Source organism: Bos taurus, chromosome 26 (genome assembly GCF_002263795.3).
Source record: "Bos taurus isolate L1 Dominette 01449 registration number 42190680 breed Hereford chromosome 26, ARS-UCD2.0, whole genome shotgun sequence".
NCBI lineage: Eukaryota > Metazoa > Chordata > Mammalia > Artiodactyla > Bovidae > Bos > Bos taurus.
In genome coordinates, this window is record NC_037353.1 from 14,645,824 (window position 1) to 14,665,446 (window position 19,623).

The 19,623-nt window shown below is 45.3% G+C and overlaps 1 protein-coding gene across 6 annotated transcripts in view; it reads right to left on the bottom strand.

Moving 5' to 3' along the window:
- MYOF (myoferlin) overlaps window positions 1-19,623 on the bottom strand; it is a 180,291-nt gene that overhangs the window by 22,718 nt on the left and 137,950 nt on the right. For 3 of the 6 annotated variants that reach the window (XM_024985588.2, XM_024985587.2, XM_005225523.5), the window contains 9 exons: window positions 18,785-18,946; window positions 16,719-16,884; window positions 13,292-13,368; window positions 11,349-11,405; window positions 9,964-9,975; window positions 7,684-7,782; window positions 5,813-5,938; window positions 3,509-3,664; window positions 3,007-3,098 (listed from right to left, as the gene is read on the bottom strand). In XM_024985588.2, the coding sequence (XP_024841356.1) occupies window positions 3,007-3,098; window positions 3,509-3,664; window positions 5,813-5,938; window positions 7,684-7,782; window positions 9,964-9,975; window positions 11,349-11,405; window positions 13,292-13,368; window positions 16,719-16,884; window positions 18,785-18,946 (947 nt within the window). 6 annotated transcript variants of the gene reach the window in all.

The following is a 19,623-nucleotide window of genomic DNA, read 5'->3' on the forward strand; positions in this document are numbered from 1 at the left end:
ACTGTATGGCATGAATGCAGATGGGTGAGGTTTGGGTCTGTACCTGCACACAGAGGGGCGGGTCCCCTAGGAGGTGCTCAACAAACTCTGGACCACAAACTGTGAGCAGCCCCTCAAATCTCTCCTCTCCCCCTGTGCCTCTGCCCCTCCTCCTGTCACTCTGGTGTGTGGTCTGGTTCTTGCCTAAAGAGCCAGAACTACTAAGCTCTGGAATAAAAGGGTATACATCAGTGGGGCTCTGGATACAAGCTTCCAGGGGTCTCCTAGACACATCTCAGTGACTTCCCCAGACTTCTGCAGCCAGGCGGGGCCTGCAAAAGGCAGGCATCCCAGGAGAGAAGGGGCTATAGTCCTGACCAGACTGTATCCACACATGCCCCCAAATTCTATTACTGAATCCCAAGGGACAGGTAATATGTGTCTGTTGAGAAAAAATTCTTTGCTCAAATAAGGCTGAGAATCACTTCTTCCAGTGTTCCTCTGGGCAAACTGAAGGCTCTGAGAAATCCTGCAGTTATCTTTTTAACCCAGGCATCCTGGTTTGATGAAGAAATATGCTTTTCCTTGGAACACCAATTAACATCTTTTTGGCAGACTAACATTCCATTGAATGTGATGTGATAACAGTGCCATGCAGATAGGAAAGGTTGCTCTTTCCTGAATCTCTGTCCCAGAATTCCTGAGTCTCCGCTGAGAAGAAAGTCACCCAGTAAGACTGAGGCCAGGGCCTGGAGCCTAGGAGGGGTTGTGGAGCTGGGGTCTCCCTGGCTCCACCCTGCTGGATGGAGCCAAGTCTGAGTTCACTGGACGGGGACTGGCCACATGGAGCCTGATGGCATCACTTCCTCCTGAGGTGGCTTGACCAAGACTTTTCCTGACACTTAATTAAGCTTGTGCTTGGCTTCTCCAAGACAGTGATGTAGGCAGTGCTGCTTTTCTCCCATAAAAGCTGGCTTTCCCTGCTTCCCTGTCTCCCTCGCATGGGGCCCTCCTTCCTGCACTGCATGCCTTTTCCTGTCTAGACCTCAGGGCTGGATCAGCGGAAGAAAAGGAAAACGATCATATTGCCATGCCAGAGGATTATTTCCACTGCCTGGCTCCAGCACATGGCTCCGGGATGTGCAGCACAAAGGGTGTGTATGGGGGCGGGGGGGAATGGGGGTGGGGGAGTGTGTATGTGTGTGAGGGGGTATGTGTGGGGTGTGTGGGGATGTGGGTGTGTAGCTGTGGGTGTGGGTATGTGTGTATATGGCTGTGTGTGTGTGGGGGTGTGTGTGTGTGTTCGCATGTGGGTGGATGTGGGTGTGCGCGCACACTCACACGTGAGAGAGGGAAGGAATGTGTAAGGGTTCCATCCACCACACATGAGAAGCAGCAGATGGGCAGGATAATAAAGCCAGAAATTAAGATACCAGCCACACATCAAATAAGAACAAGGTGTTCTCCTCGCTAGTGTTCTGGGGAAAACAATGCAAATGTTTTTAGCCAAGAACATTTTTCTACAGGTGATGTGAAAGCTGCTCAGTCATGTCCAACTCTGTGACCCCATGTACTGTAGCCGCCAGGCTTCCCTGTCCATGGGATTCTCCAGGCAGGTAGCTGTTCCCTTCTCCAGGGGATCTTCCCAACCCAGGGACTGAACCTGGGTCTCCTTCATTGCAGGCAGATTCTTTACTGTCTGAGCCACCAGGAAGCCCTGCAGGTGATGGCTTGGCTATAAGCACGAAGCAGTACTAAGTTGGTTGGGAAAGCCTGGGGCTTGGTCAGGATTTCTCCCCAAGTTTAGGCTTCCTGTGCACGCAGCTCAGGTGCCGTTTCCCTCACTGTGACGTGGGGCTGAGACCCCCTGCCCTGCCGGCTGCAGGGTCTGACACGGAGGTGAATATCAGATGGCGGCGGCTGCACAGAGTGCAGCATGGCAGCCATGCAGACCCTGCAGTCAGGTGGCCGGGGCATGGGCCCCGGTTCTGCCACTCCCCAGCGGGGTGAGCTGGGTGTTCATTCCCTTTGTGCCTCAGTTTCCTCTTTGTCAGTAGCCCCTCAGAGTGGTGGGATTCTTGAGATGTTTTCTATGAAGGGCTCACTATAGTGCAAGCCCTCAGTAAAAGCTTAGCAAATAGTTTAGTTGCTCAGTCATGTCCGACTCTTTGTGACCCCACGGACCATAGCTCGCTGGGCTCCTCTGTCCATGGGATTTCCTAGACAAGAATACTGGAGTGGGTTGCCATTTCCTTCTCCAGGGGATCTTCCCAACCCAGAGATCAAACCCGCATCTCCTGCATCAGCAGGCAGATTCTTTACCACTGAGCCACCAGGAAAGCTTGTAATAGTAGCTATTATTAAATGTGGAAGAAGTTTATAGCTGACAAAACTAGTCCTCTTTAGAGGTCACTTGGGTTTGCCTTATCCTTGAGAAGGTTCTGATGAGATCAGTGTAACCATGCAGAAACAAACGTCAGATGGCAAGGATGAAGATAGTAATGCTATTTCAAGAATCTTCTTGAGCAGAAGACAGGGAGCAGGACATCTGATGCCATCATGTTCTTCTCCCTTCCCAGTTTTTGGTAACAGAGTCAACAACATTGGCTCAAAACAATGGAATCAAAGCATCCCAGATAAGAGAGCTCAACAGGATCGGGGTGTGAGAACCACCCTGTCACTCCACGGAAGTCACTGCCTATTCTTCTTGTCTAGAAGCCACAAATTCTCTGGACTTCTGGGCCTCCTACCATCCACGTCCTATTACCCCTGCCCCCCCAGGTCTTAGGGCAGGTCTCGCAGACTTGGTTTTATTTTCTTCATGGCACTTTTTGCTTTCATGAAATGCTTTTATTTATGTATCTACATATTCATTATCCGCCCCACTGACTTGGATATCTGAATAGTTCATAGACATGGTTTCACAGCTTCTGGGCCTAGAGCAAAGCATGGCGGCACATACTGCATCCTTAGCATGGAGGCCATGGAGGAAAAAAACACAGAAAAATGTTAGGAAATAGCTGTTACCTGCCGAACACCGGGTTGAGAGTGTTGGGGATGTAGTTGTCTCGGTCTTCAATTACTTTTTTGCCCAGTGTTATTTTTATGTAAGGGTCACACTGTGGGGACGAAACAGAGGACAGGTTATGTCACTGTGGGGTGCCAACTTCAGTCAGTGTCTGGGACAGACTCGGGGCGGCCTCAGATCAGGTCTGGGTAGTGCTCCTTCTTGGCGCCATGCACCCAGCGCGCCTTTGGAGGAGAGGCGGTGGCCGGGAGCGGTGACAAAGCAGTTCTCTGAGGTCACATCTGTAAAATGAGAAGGATGATCCAGAGGCTCCAAAGCCCCTTCCCTTCAAGCTCTTAGGTAAATCCCCATTGGGACTGTCCTCCTGAACAGATTGTTTTGATAGAGTATCTTTCCCCTCGAGAGATAACAGACGCCCAGAAAGAAGGAACATGACAATTATGGTGGTTGAAGACTGTAATTATCTTGCTACAGGAGAAGGCCCCACACCCAGACTCTTACCAGGCCATTGTTGTCCTGGGGCTGGAGCTCTAAGCCTCGAACAATGTAAATCCTAACCGTGCATTCCTGCGGGACGCTGTCAGGTAACTCCCGAAACTGCCGGGGAGGGGCCGGCACGCTGGGGTCATCCGGCAGTGGGTAGATTCGGAAGGAGCCCTATAGGAGAGACACACACAGATGGAGCCCAGGGCCCTGGGTGACCAGAGCAGAGGGCCCAGGGCAGTGGCGTACCCCCAGGACATGAGGGACAGCCACAGAGGGCTGTGGGATTGGGGGAGGAAGGACCACTTTTGTGAAAGAAAGCTATGGTGCGCTTTGCAAGTTTCTGATGGGGAAAGTGAATGATGATAAAGTAACTAATAGATCACAGGAGAGAAGGAAGGGCAGGGCAGAAGCTGGGAGGCCTGGCAAAACCCCAGGGGAGACATGGAAGTGGCTTGGACCAATATGATGGCAAAGGAGGTGGTAGGCATGAAATTCTGCACATTTTTTGAAGACAGGAATAAAAATGATTATTTTTTAAACCCAATAAAATACTAAGGTGATTTCCCTTTTTTTTTTTTTGCATTACTGCATAAATCCCCTTCCACTCCCAGGCAAACTCCTGTTCACCCTTCAGGTCTCAGTTGAAAAGTGTCACTTCTTCCAGGAAGCCTCCCTGACTGCCCCCGGATTGGATAAGTTTCCTAACATTGTCTAACACCACATTCATCCATATTGCAGCAATGACATCTGCTTCACTAAAAGTCACTCAGTCGTGTCTGACTCTGCGCCCCATGGACTATACAGTCCATGGAATTCTCCAGGCCAGAATACTGGAATGGGTAGGTAGCCTTTCCCTTCTCCAGGGGATCTTCCCAACCCAAGGATCAAACCCAGGTCTCCCACATTTCAGGCAGATTCTTTACAGCTAAGCCACAAGGGAAGGCCAAGAATACTGGAATGGGTAGCCTCTCCCTTCTCCAGTGGATCTTCCTGACCCAGGAATTAGTCTTCTGCATTGCAGATGGATTCTTTACCAACTGAGCTGTTGGAGCGTCATTACTATTTATTGTCTATATTCCTCACTAGACTGAGCTTCCTGAAGGGGGGAAATATTTCTTGTTTGTCACTGTCTCCAGGACCTAACACAGGGCTGGGCATGAAGCTGGGCACAGTAAGTGGTTTTTGAATGAGTGAGCCATCAGGTCAGCTTGAGAGGCTTTATATTTTATCTTGAAACCAGCTTATGTACAAGAGTAAGCACTAAAGTTGGATTCAGAATACATGGGTCTTAGGATCCAGCTACTTTCATTCAGTAAAGCAGCATGAAGTGAGGACCTACCATGTGCCAGGTACTGGGGGCCCAAAAATGAACTCAAGGAATCCAGTCTGGCACAGGGATGACTCTCATGCTATCTTCAGTCAATGGAGTGGAAGCTCTAATGACAAGGATTTTGAGGCCAAAATAGGGTAAACTGGTCTGATTGATTAGTAATGTCTACTATTGAAAGGATTAGAAGTAACATAGATTTGCTACCTGTGGTTGGGGGGAGGTGCAGTCGTGAAAGCAGATACTTATGATGTGAAAGGTGCTTTACTAGTGGTGGGGACCCAGGGAGCCTGGAGCAGGAGTGAGTCACCCTGCCAGGAGCAATCAGGGAGCACTTCACAAAGCATGTGACATTGGAGCTGGCATTGAAAAGAATGAGTAGGAGTTTGTCAGACCACAGAGCAGGAAGGAAGGGCATCCAGGGAATGAAGAGCTTGTCCCAAGGCTCCAAGTTGTGAGAGGACAGCATGTGTTTGGGGCTTGGAGAGGGTGTGGTGGCAGGGGAGACAAGAAGCTTGTGAAAGGCCAGCTCCACCCTAGGAAGGAGTTGAGACTTGACCAAGTGGAAATTCAAGCAATGCCTTTAAGTGGTCAAGAAACATGATTGGATTTGGTTGTATGGAGGATGGACTGGATCGTGAATGAGAAAGGGAACAAGGACAATGGATTGGGAAGGTGTTGTACTGATGATCCAGCTGAAAGCCTGGGAGGGGGTGGGGGACGTACTTGTGTGCACGCACGCGTGTGGTGGTGCGGGGTAGGACTTAGAGAGGCTGACTCTACAAGATTCAAGGCTGGTTGGCATCAGCTTGGAAGACTGGCTTTGAGGATTCTGCCCCCAATCCCACTGCCCTTTTCCTTGTTAGCATTTCCGAGCATCCTTCAGGTGTCAGAGGATAGGTCTCTGACCCAGAGACTGGTGGTCCTTTATCCTAGGTCTATAATGAAAATAAATATGAATTTTAAACAGGATAGACATACATTTTACTCACCTTAAACTCCCCTACCACAGAAGGGTCTTCATTCTCATCTGATTTGCCTCGAAACAGCTTGAAAGTATCTGAGAAGTCCGTCAGGCCCTCGAATTCCTCTACATCCTCTAGTTCACAATCATATATCTGCAAACCATCAACAGATTCTTAATTTCTCATTATAACACAGGTGGGATCTAAAATCAAAATGACTGACAATACCAAAGGCGCCCGAGATGTGGATGGAGCAACTGGAACTCTCACATTGCCAGCTGGAGTGCATAACGATAAAAACACTTTGTCAAAGTGTCTGGCAATTTGAAGTTGAATATCCAGCTACACTGTGATACAGAAGTTGAATTCCTAGGTTTTCATCCAAGAGACATGAACACATGTCTGCATGGTATAAGAATGTCCACAGCAGCTTCATCATCAGAGAACGGATAAACAAGTCATGATACATCCATGCAATGGAATATGACTCAGCAATAAAAAGGGGCAAAGTACTGATATATGACAAACTACTGATATGCGACAACCTGACTGATCTCAAAACTACTGTCTTGGACTACAGAAGCCACACACACAAAAATACACACACACAAATACGTATTGTATGAGTCCACTTATACGCAGTATGAAAACAGGCAAACCTGATCTGTGATGATGAAATCAGATCAGCTGTCAAAGAGGGTTGGAAGGTTGTTAGGAATTGACTGGAAAGAGGTACACAAAGGAGTTTTCTGGGGAGAGGGGAATGTTTGTTGCCTTGTTTGGTAGTGGTTTATGTAGGTATATGTATATAATCATAACTCACTGAATGAATCACTTTACTGTATATAAATTATACCTTGATAAAGAGCTAGAAGAAGAGGAGAAGCAAGGAAGGAAAGAGGGAGAGACGGAGGATGGACTGTGGGGCTGATCCACCAGACTAGTCTATTTCTCTAAATGAGAGGTTCTTTACATGCTGGTGTTTCTTAAGCTACATTGAGACGTGATGACAATCACATGCAAGAATGTGGATTTTCCCACTTTGATGGAGAAAAACATTTTTTTAACTTTTAATTTTGTATTGGGGGTATGGCCAACTAATAATGTTGTGACAGTTTCAGGCAAGCAGCAAAGGGACTCAGCCACACATATACATGTCTCCATTCTCCCCCAAACTCCCCTCCCATCCAGGATGCCACATAACACTGAGCAGAGTTCCATGTGAGATGATTACTTTAATGGCCTGATATTTCTCATTTTAAAGTTTCTCTTTCTGCTATGCATTGTTCTGAAAATGTTAGCCTTCGCTTTAGCTTTACTACTGGAAAACTGAATAAAGAACTAGAAAACTAAAAAAAAAAAAAAAAAAGAACTAGAAAACTAAAACCCTTAACAGAAAGATCATCCATAACCAGATCTGCCTAGTGCAAAAGCTCATCTCCCTCCTGGACACCCAGTTGTGACTGTATGCTGCATGCATGTAAAAGAATCAACTGCTCAGCTAGTAAAACTGAGGCCCAGAATGGAGGACAGAATGAAGCATGCTGATGTTTCATGCTGTTTTGCAAGAGCACCATGACTTCTAAGGTCTCCCTTGGTCAAATTGGACAGCTGTTTACGGCTCTAATTAGCGCAGTGCCAACCCAATCCAGCCCTCACTCAGCCAGATGTCCTAAGCCCCAAAGTGGCAGTCACAAAAACCATAAATCAACAGCTGTTCTCAAGCCCTGGAAATCTCAGCAAAGCCAAAATCCATCACAAGACGGCTCCCCTAGAGGTGCTCCTGGCCCCTCCCCTTCAACCCCTACCATCGACCTTTCAGGTTTTCACTCAGCTCGGCATGCTACCAGTCTTAACGCATGTTCATCCCCCACCCACAGTTGCACAGGCCCAGGTACCTTGAGTTTGGAATAACCTTTCTGAATATATTGTCCACATTTTTCATGTTCCCCTGTGGAAGCATAAAATTTACTCCACCAGTCAACAATTTCTTCCTCCTAAAGAAAGACACAACAAAATGGCAAAACCTTAGTGATGACCTGGATTTCCAATCATTGCAGGAAAACTATGTAATAGAAAAGAGAAACAGGTACTTCTGAACCTGAAAGAAGTAAGATTATGTGACTTTTGTTTACATGAACCAAAGCAATAAGAATTCTTCCACCTGGAAGCTGGAGGTGAGGTGATGATCCTTGGCCAATGAAATGTGTGTGGCTTTAATGGCCACAGCTATACTGGGTGATTTTCTAACATTCTATGGATACAGTCTATTCATTTGACTGTTTTTACTCTTTTATCCTGTTGATATTTACATACCAGCCTTATGTATGCAGGGTGGAGAAGAACTAAAGAGCCTCTTGATGAAAGCGAAAGAGGAGAATGAAAAAGTTGGCTTAAAGCTCAACATTCAGAAAACTAAGATCATGGCATCTGGTCCCATCACTTCATGGGAAATGAAGATGGGGAAACAGTGGGAATAGTGGTGACTTTATTTTTCTGGGCTCCAAAATCACTGCAGATGGTGATTTCAGCCATGAAATTAAAAGATGCTCACTCCTTGGAAGGAAAGTTATGACCTACCTAGATAGTATATTGAAAAGCAGAGACATTACTTTCTCAACAAAGGTCCATCTAGTCAAGGCTATGGTTTTTCCAGTGGTCATGTATGGATGTGAGAGTTGGACTATAAAGAAAGCTGAGTGCAGAAGAATTGCTGCTTTTGAACTGTGGTGTTGGAGAAGACTCTTGAGAGTCCCTTGGACTGCAAGGAGATCCAACCAGTCCATCCTAAAGGAAATCAGTCCTTAATATTCATTGGAAAGACTGATGTTGAAGCTGAAACTTCAATACTTTGGCCACTTGATGCAAAGAGCTGACTCATTTGAAAAGACCCTGATGCTGGGAAAGATTGAGGGCAGGAGGAGAAGGGGACGACAGAGGATGAGATGATTGGATGGCATCACCAACTCAATGGACATGGGTTTGGTTGGACTCCTGGAGTTGGTGATGGACAGGGAGGCCTGGCGTGCTGTGGTTCATGGGGCTGCAAAGAGTCAGACACGACAGAGCGACTAAACTGAACTGATTTACATACACAAAGGAGAAGAGGGCAAAAGAGGATGAGATGGTTAGACAGCATCACATCCATGGACATGATTTGAGCAAACTCTGGGAGATAGTGAAGGACAGGGAAGCCTGTATGCTGCAGTCCATGGGGTCGCCAACAGTGCGACTCAACAACATTTGCGTACACAGGTAAAGTGAAAAAACAACCCTGTAGTATGTGTTGACTGTTCCATCCTCCAGTATGTGTTTTTCTACTATTTCATTTTCTTAGCCTTTTTAGCCAGCAACACATTGCAAAACAAAGCTCACTAAGCTAAGCATGGGAGAAACTGTTTCTAACTCAAGTTCTATCCTTTACATTATAAGCCATACCCTTAAGTTACAAACCACACCGCATTAGATATGCTGTTTAAAATCTCTGAGCAACATTTTCTTCATCCACTGAATTGGCTAACACTGTCTTTCCACATCATTCTCATAGGGTTGTTCTGGACATCAAAGATGATTAGGAGGAGGAACTTTGGTTATAAAATGTGAAGCAAGAGTACGGAGGCATTATGCTTTGTTCAGACCAGTGGCTCCCAATCTATTCTTGAAAATTCTAATTCAATCAGCCTGGAGTGAGACCTGGCGTCCAGGATGCTTTCAAAAGTTCCCCAGGCAATGTGCAGCCAGAGTTGAGAACCTTTGGTGGTTCTTTGGGCGGAAGGGATGGCATTTGGAATCACTTGTGAAATATTCTCAAACTCCAGAAGGCTGTAGTTTATAGTAGGCTATGACTATAAATTCCATTCAGATTTATAACAAGAATAGATCCTCATCAGACCCACCTGCATCTTAATCCACCTAGTAAAGAGGTTGCCCAAAATAGTATGTCATCGGCAACACAGCTCCTATTTCATCAGGGGGTGAGACAGAAGAAATACTCAAGAAAAGCTACTTCTTCTCTGTGTATAGTACACATATGTTTACACATACAGTTATTTCCCCTCTGTGGATCAGTAAACCCAATCCTGGATTTAAAAACAGTTTTTTGTTTTGTTTTTTTTTACATATCAGCCATAGGAAAAATACATGAATTATAAATCTAGCAAATTGTATAAAACAGTTACCTTTTCTGTTAGCTGTTCATCACATATATGGCCAGGAAGAAGGCAAAACATGTATAGGTCACACGGAGGTAGAGAACCATGAGCATTAGGTTGAACAAGAAAGAGAAAAAGAGACATTATTTTCAACCATCATTTATATTATCAACATTTTGATGGTTTATTTATTCAAGATGATCTCATTATTAAACACATCTTTTTGGTTTCTTCTCTGAAAATGTGCAAAAGAGTTACAAACAGTATTAAAACAAAAGGCTTGGAGGTAGTCACCCACATCCCATTTTAATAGAGTTAGACAATCTCTGTCCACCAGCACAGTGATTACATATGGCATTGGGGGATTAGCAGGGTATAGTTGTTCTCCTTCCTGCCCCAAACCTTTCATTCCATTTAGCTTTTAAAGTATATTCCCAGCTGGCTTAATTCTCATCTCTCCAAAAACTCCTGTTGCAAGATGTTTATACCCAGCATGATTGCAATATCATTATTAATAAGCATCTTTTCTTGCTTTTTCCCCATGTTGATGTTAAAGTACCAAATACATATCCATCCATCAAAGTTGTTCTATGATGTCAAGTCTCTCACTGACCAAATCCTTCCCTTTTGAGTTTTTGCATGGAGAATCTACCAGGAGATGAAAGAATTGACAGCTAGGATGTTGGGGTTTCACTTTTCTCTTGGTACCTGCTGGAACATTAGCCAAGCTCGCCCTCAGGGCAGTTTGAAGAATTGTGGCCTCCTAACTTCATTTCCAATATAAGGGAACTGTGATTACTTACTACAGGCACTTCCTGCAGGGAGTGCGGGATGGCTATGAGGCTTCTTTTGCAAGTGCCCCTCAGCATTTTCCAGATCAACTTTTGTTTAGCACACAGAATTGCCAAGAGAAGCAGAGAGGCAGATGTAACAATTCTATTAGATTAGTATCAAAGTGCGATTAAGAGTTAAATTACCACAACTGAAATGAGATTTTGGAGAGAGGGATTTTATACCAAAAGTGTTTGCACATTCTGAATTCAGATTTTTAGAATCTTTTTATTCACATCTATTTTCATCTATCCGAAATCTTTTCAAAGAAATGAGCAGTTCATGATTTAAAAAGCATTTTCAAAACAGATTGCTGATGTTAAAATCTAGAATACAGGAAAATATATTCACGTCCACTTGCTCATAACTTCACATGAAAAAGTAACTGAAGCAACTTGAAGTAACTTGCTTCATTACATCCACAGGGCACAGCAGATTCTCCCCTGAAGCTTCAATCACATTTGTTTAAAGATCATCTTTCGCTCCAAAATCTAGAAAGAATCTGAAAAGGAGAGTTCGAGCCTCTAGAGCGAAGTCCCTGCAGCCCCAGGCAGCTCCGTGCGTTTTCTTATCATACATACATGCACTGTCCTTGGAGAAGCCATTTTGCTGAGTGCTGTTGACATACTGCTTAAGCACTGGAATTGGAAGGTAATCGTTGAAACGGCCATGTAGGAATGTCCATGACACCCAGCTAGCACTTAGTGATCCCCCCACCCCGCCCTGTGTGTATTTCCCACTTTACTTGTGGTGGTGCTGAGCCCATCGCACGAGAGCTCTCAGTCACCACAGGGTGGTGGTGTGAGTTTCTGTGAGCATGAGGCTGTCACCTGAAGCCACAGCCTCCAGCTTCCATCCTCAGCACAGTGTTGACCCAGTCCCTCCATTTACCCACATAAGAGGATTGAACTGAGTTAGTGGTAATAGACGTTCATCACACACACAAAGCATGTACATGTAACATACACAACACACACATTACATGCGGGTATGTGTGTTACATGTGTGGACATATTTTACATGTACATATAATCCAGGACATCAGCAAGCTGGTCATTGGTTCTTCCAGAGCTCAACTTTGCTCATTTGACTTTGCATAGATGAGCCCTGTCTTCCCCAATGAACAGATGGAATCAGACTTTCAGAGGCCATTCTGAATAGTCTTTCTTATCAACCCAGTATACATCCACTAGGTGTTAGGAGAGCGGCTGATTAAAGTGATATACAGTATGTGAGAATGATACGACCTTCCTCAATCCCACTGGGCTGCAACTTAAAATATGCTGTAAATTCAGCTTTCACTGTGTGTTGCTACAGCAGCCTCATCTCTTAACTACTGGGAAGAAATGAGTGAGATTGGCGCATAGGTGACTTTATTCTTTTTCTTGATCCTCCACACCTGGGGCTACCGGGTATACAGAAGGCACAAAGACCTGATTGGCAATGGAATCTGGAGGCAGATCACAGGGTAGTATCTTAAACTGGCTTTTTCCAGAGTAGTTGTGAAAATGTACTTAAAAGATCTTAAGTATATTATACTTCTCCCTGGGCTACTACTGTTTTATTGAGAGTATCTGGGGTTGTTTATAAAGTAAACACAGTGGTTTTGCAAATTTGATATTGTCATTTCTGACTGCAGAGGGTTCTCAGGGAATAGAATCAAACGCACTGCTAGCGGTGCTGGCTGTGGAGCCCACATTTAATATGGTCCAATTGTTAGTGAGTTTAATGCAGTGGGAAGAAAGTCGATTTCTTTAAAGGCACTGTTTATGGATCTAACACATTAAAGTGCAATCATGTGTACTTTCTGGCCAGTTTGCACATTAAAACATGCTGTGAAAGTCCATCATGAATGCCAACAGAAACAGGGAGATATTTGATGTTTTCTTTTTTCTGGGCTGAGAACTCCCTCCCGCCAACCCTTTCCTTCTTGTCAAACTGGATGGAATGGTTTTAAAATAGGGTCCTGAGTGAGCATTTCCACCAATGTCTTAATTTCAAAACCACAGTGAATATAAAAGTCAGGGATATCCCATACACTGACAAATAGAGTCATTAAAAATCCATGACTCCTCTGTTTCATTTAGGGGGAAAAGAACTGGTGAGTTAGTCCATGAATCTCTCTTCTGAATGTTGTGATGCTTGTATATTCGGTCCTGAGATTGCTCTTGCAAATGATACCACTCAGACCATCCACATCAACGGTTCTCACACCTGCCTGCACGTTAGAATCACTTGGGGAGATTTTAAAACTTATTGCTGTCTAGATTCCCCTCCCTCGTGCAGAGTGCAGCACGGTTCCAACTATTATTTTAAGTATCCTTGGTGACTGAGGGGAGAGGACAGGAGTTCACACAATGTCACCAAAGCTACTGATGAATGTAAGAGCCAGGTTCTTTACCGTGATAAGTTCGTTTGTTATCTTTAGTCGCATTGAATGGTTGTTCGACTGAATTCAACTAATGCTTAGATACCTGGAAGATAAAGCCAACATCATTCAATGAACGATCAATTCTAAGCCTACCTTTGAAGCTAGTAATGGCTTGGTGTCCTCTATTTCAATAACAATGTCCCGGCGGGGTGGGGTAGACAAAAAGGAGGCTGCAAGACAGACAATTTCATAATCTCAGATACTTACAAAAATATAGTGGTAAGCTTTCTATTTCAAGTTTAACAGCCACACAGTAGATGGTAGAGTTTGCTCCTGGATGAGACTTACTAAATGGAGAAGACCACACTGGACTGTAGAAAAATAACCCAACAATTCATCACTTTTCCCAAAATATGATTGGTTTGAGACATTTTAAGGGGATTATCTGGCCTGTTTTTTTTTCCTTTCACCTTAGTTAGCCCAATGCCTGTAGATAGGGAATGCTCAAAAAAAGCATTTTATCAACACATGTCTTTAGAGGATACAGGAGTGATATTGGGGCCCTGGGGGGCTACAGAAAAGGAGCCTCCTTTTCATGGGATCTGTTCTAAGACACAGAAAAGCAAAGCAGGGTGAATAGGCACATTTCACGGCTGAAGTTGCAGCGGCCTCTTTCAGCCCCAGTTCTTACAGTATGCTGCTGCTACTAAGTCGCTTCAGTCATGTCTAACTCTGTGCGACCCCACAGACGGCAGCCCACCAGGCTCCCCCGTCCCTGGGATTTTCTAGGCAAGAACACTGGAGTGGGTTGTCCTTTCCTTCTCCAATGCATGAAAGTGAAAAGTGAAAGTGAAGTCCCTCAGTCGTGTCCGACTCTTAGCGACCCCATGGACTGAAGCCTACCAGGCTCCTCCATCCACGGGATTTTCCAGGCAAGATTACTGGAGTGGAGTGCCATTGCCTTCTCCCTCTTACAGTATATGTAGAGGGAAAAGGCACCCATCCTGACTTTAAATAATTCCCAGAATATGTGTGGCTCTAGAGTCTGGGGTTAGAGCGAGGGCTCATGAGTAGCCTCCCAGGGCTCACCAGATTTGGTTCAGCTGAATGGGGTGCCAAAGCTTCAGCTTGGGGCAGGATGGAGTGAGAAGTACAGATGCGCTTTATGAATGAAGACATCAGGCAGACAGACATTCATCAGAAAGCCAGAACCCAGACAGAACAAACTCTGCCAAGGCATAAGAACTTTTTATTTGACCCAGCAATTGATGCATAGGACATACAGGAGGGAAAACACGTTCTTTAAGCACCTGCCATGTGCTGGGCAGTGGGCTAAACTCTTTACATACATGATCTCATTTAACCCCTCAAAAATCTTGTAGAATAAGTGCATATGTGGCATTATACCCATTATAGAGATTAAAAACAAACAGACTGAGGCTCAGAGAAAGCAAGTCTGCTTCAGGTTGAACAATCAATCACAAGTGCAAGTAAGTAACCTAGGTCTCTCTGACGTTAATGCTTGTGTTTTAACTGTCATACCAGAGTACAGAGCAAAGCATGCCCTTTGTAAATGTCAAAGAAACGATCAGAGGAACACTGGGGAAGCAGAGGAGACTGACACTGAGAATCTATGATGCACCAGTTGCTATGCTGTTGCTAGGTGGTTGAGTATCCATGTGGCACACCCAGATCTATCAGCAGTCTCTATGCTTCCAAGATAGCTTCCCCCAACTCCTAACAATTGCAGCAGCACAGAAGGGTGAGTGGGCAGGCATGCTGGAAAACCGCACGGGGGATCCTTTCTATATCATCAGTTCTCCATGTCACAGTCCTCATGTCAACAACACCTTGGGGATGGGAGGTGTGTGCCTCCCCCACCAGACCAACCGAGCATATCCCTGCACTCTTACCTCAACTTGGTTTAAACAAAGTATCAGGTGGATCTAAAATAACAGCTTCTGGTCTTGGGAACACTGTGTTCCCCATTCACCCATTCCCACACACCTTAATGTGTTCCCCATTTCCTCTTCAGTGACTCTCTGAAGCCTTGAGTTAACTCCATAGAATTATGAACCAGGAGGCCTCTGTCTGCCCCTGACCTACTGACATACATAGGTCCACTCAGATTCTGAGGCCAGAGAAAATGTGCATTTATACCTTCCTAATGATTTCACATATTTGTGTCAAAGAGTGTTCCCTCATGAAAGCAGTAGAAAACACACCAGGGAAACACTTTCTCTCCATTATATAATCCCAGATCAAAGAACGTCTGCAGTTACGTGAATCCTTGTTATAAAAATGTTGCTGTTTAGGCACCATCTATTCAGCACAAAATGCATTTCACGGGAAATGTGTGGATAAACACATGTAGGGTTTGGCTCAAGTGTGACTGTGGATTTTTTTCTCTCTTCTCTGAATCAGGGATTCAGGATGCTCAGACCCACAATGCAGATAAGTTTCAGAGGCTCTGTAAAATCAATACCAAACCTTATGGAAGATTACACAGAACCAGTTAGCAGCACAGCTGCTCAAACAGAAGACATCTGTTTCAGTTTTGAGGCCATCAGCGATCAGCTGAATGGGTGTCAGTTCTCCGCTGGGTCTAATCTCACAAGCCTAGGGATCTTGCTCATGGGTGGGATCCAGTCCCCAGCCCCTAACACAGTCTCTGGCACATGGTAAACTAAAAAACAAGTAATTCTTGAATAAACAAGTGCAAAATGCTATCCATATAGTTATTCTTTCATACAGAACCCTAGGATAATACTATAGCCTGCTCTAACACTTACACATTAATTATGTGACCTAAAGCCAGGAATTAAACTCAGCAGGTATTATTTTTTCCTCCAAGGGTAACAATGAAATCATATGTTTCAAATCACATCGTAAGGATGTTGTGATGCATTAATGAGGTGGAACAATAGATAGAAAGCAATTTAAAAATTCCCTGCTCCTTCAGTGCTCACAGAGGGGCCCCTGTATCTCCCATCAAAATATTTATCATGGCAAACGGCAACCACCCATTGTCCCGTTTGATTTTTCTGCTGGACAACACAAAAAAGAAATGTTTTTTCCCAGGAGCAGGATATTTCAGAAGGTAGCAGTTTGAGCACTGGGCCCCTCCAAACAAGGCCAGGATTCAAGGGGCGCTCTGCCACTTACTAACTGCATCACCTTGGGAAGGTTACATAGCATGCTGTCAATCAAACTGTTCCCTCATCTGCAGAACCTGGAGAATAAGTACTTGCACCTTGAGAAGTTGGTGAAGATGAAATCAGCTCAACATGAAAAGATCCAAGATGTTATTTAGAGACTTGGATTTCCCTTTTTTAAAAATTGGAGGATAATTGCTTTACAGTGTTGTGTTAGTTTCTGCTGTACAACGTGACTCAGCTTTAAGTATACATATATGCCCTCTCTCTCGAGCCTCCCTCCCACCTCCCCATCCCCCCCTTCTAGGTCATCACTGAGCTCTAAGCTGAGCTTCCTGTGCTAAACAGCAGCTTCACATTATCTGTTTTACACATGGTTGTGTAATTATGTCAATGCTACTTTCTCAGTCATCTCTTGCATTTACCTTTTAGCTGTGGCACGATGTCCTCCTTTCCTGCATAAGGGTCACAGCGAAAGCGGTCCAGGCGATCAATGGTGCACTGGCCCACAACGGGCTTGCGCCCGAACTGCCGGTGGTCGATGACCTTGATCACCAGTGGAGGCATGTACAGTTCCTCCTTGGGCAAGAACTGGGGAGGGAGGTGGGTCACAGAGGTAGGTGTCACTTCTCTCTACAAGTCCTGACAAGGGCAGCTTTGCCAATTAACCCCCACCAAAGGGACCATCTCAGGCTCTCTCTGCCCATTTGGCATAGGCTCAGGGCCCCACAGTGAGCAGCTAGCAGCCTAGAGACGAAGGGCCTGAGCTCTGAACCAGATGCCTGGGGTCAAATCCCCGCTCTGCCACTGATAGCTGCATGGCATGATCTTAGGGAACCTTTCTGTGTCCCAGGGATCTCAGTAACAGTCGGGTTGCTGAACTAATGAACGAGAAGTGCCTAAAAGTGTATCTTAGTCCCTGGCTCTGCTCTGTTAACAGGGTGTGAAGTCAGCACTTTGTTAGAATTAGTTAAAATCTAGAAATGATTGAGATAAAACTGAACCTTCACAGGAAGTAACTGTAGCTTGGGAGTCTTTCAGCCCTGGAAGTTCAATGCCAAAATAGGACGCTCTTTTCTCATTGTCTCCTGGTTCCTCTATGTACAATCTGGTGACCTTGGTGACACTGTCTGATTGAGGAATCATGGGCTGGTCTCAGGTCTGCCTGGTGTGTGGTTCAGATTATTTCCACCTCTGTCCTTGCAGAGGAATAGAAGTTGGGGTCAACTGAGAGGCTTTCCTCACTTCTGCTGACCAAGGCTAGATCCCAGACTAGAGCTTGGGAGTCAGGGGAGGGAGCTGGCGAGAAGACAAGGATGGGCAGAGTGGCCCCGGGATCACTCTGAGATTCTGGCTTGGAGCCTCCAGGGGGTGCTCACTGGTAGCATCCCAAGGGGAAAGCATGGGCTTTGAAGCTGGAGGGACCTTAAGTCTGAACTCTGGCCACCCACTTGCTAGCCTCACTTAACCTTTCAGTTTTCTCCAAAGCACACTTGAGAGGGATGAAAATGCCTGCCCTGCAAGCTTGAAGACCGATGCAGGGAGTGTGAACGCAGCCAGCACTGGGCTCTATGTAGCTGCTGCTGTAGTCTTGACAGAGTCTCTGAGCACAGCAGGCCGCACCTGGCACTGGTTATGGAACTTGCAGAGGGCATTTTTCCTCCAAGCCTTGGTTTCCTTATCCGTAAGAGGAGGAGTTAAGCCACATGACCCTAGAGTTCAAGAGCCGTGTGTTGGAGGCCCCAGGGTCAGAAAAATGACTGGGGTGGGAAAAGGAATGGGAAGGTTCTGGAACTTCCACCCCATCAAAACTGAGGAAATGCCTTTGTATCTGTTTTTATAGTAGAGTATTAAAAGAAAGGTTTTTCCATTTTAAAAAGTTAAGGATTTAACTGCTTTAAAGATAGAAAAATGGAGTAGCCTCTTCTTGCTCCAGAGTATTATGGGGTCTGCAGTCGAGGACTGTGAACCAGATCTAAGGCTGCCAAACTTCTAATAACCAGAGGGGAACATCTATGGAGCAAAAGTGGGCACCATCCCTAGGGGCACCTGGAGGCGGGGCAAGCGCCATCACCTCATTACTCTGCAGCTCCCTCTGCAGCTCCCTTTCCCAGCCAGCCAGTCACTATGGGGGATTCTGGTTCACACACCGACAGGGGCATGCCTGGGGGTTAATATTCTGTTCCTGGAGGACTAAGAGCTTGTCATAGAGAGCTGACTGGATGGAAGTTTTCTGGAGAAATACCTTAGGACTGCTCATAGATACTTGTGCGTCACTGGGGCTCTTTGAAGCTTTAAGGAACTATCGCTACAGTGTGAGAAGATAAGGGAGGATAGCCACTGACAAGCAGACTAAGGCAGGGTTTTTCTATTTGTTGTCGGACTTTAGAACTATATTAATATATAATGTATGGATTTGTATATATTCATTTTTCAAGTACAAGTCAGCAATTCAATACACATGGACTAATATGGAGTCTTGATACAGTACCACTCTCATGAAGAGAACAGAACTTGGGAAGTTGGGTGTCTTCTTCAGGTTTTTGATCACCACTGACTCGACCCTTTCCCCTCCACACTCCACAATGAGACTGGGGGAGGTGACAGAAGCCATCTGGTAATTCTTCATATTTCTTAAGCCCCAAGCTAGAATCTAAGAGAACAATATAAAGAGAAGGGAAGAAAACCCAGCATATTAAAAATATTCAAAAGGAAACACTCTTTCTTAATAACTGGTAAATTCTTTAAGATGGACTTGTAACCGATTTGCCTCAAATCTCTGAGAATGTTATCCTAGAAAGCCTGGAGGTCAGACAGAGAAAGTGTCTTTGCCCATTTTCTTCCCTTATCTGAGCGGATAAACAGCAGAGCAGATAAGAGCGCAGGGATCAAATCCTGGCTGCACCACAGCTCTAACTCTGGCAAGTTAGTAACCCCTCTGGCTCAGCTACAAAAGGAGCTGAGAGTATTCCCCATCATAGGGTTATTCTGGGGATCAAGTGTAAAATTCTTAACACAGAGTCTGACCTGCAGGCATTTATTCAAAAATAAGAGCTGTAGTTTAAAGTCATCTGTCTCAGTCTTATTAGCAAGACAGCCCGAGGATGGAAACCTCCAAGTAACAGCTTGTTGACTGGACAAACAGGGAGCCCTCACTAGTAGGCAGGATGCCGTCCATCAAGTTCCCTCCACCTGTATCTGCTCAGACTGCCCGACACGTCACCATTTCCCATTCTTCCCACCCCTCCCCTCCACCTCCCCCCTCAGGTCCCCTTTTCTCAGCACACACAGACATGCTGCTCTGAGTCCATCTCCTCTCTCCCAGTTCTC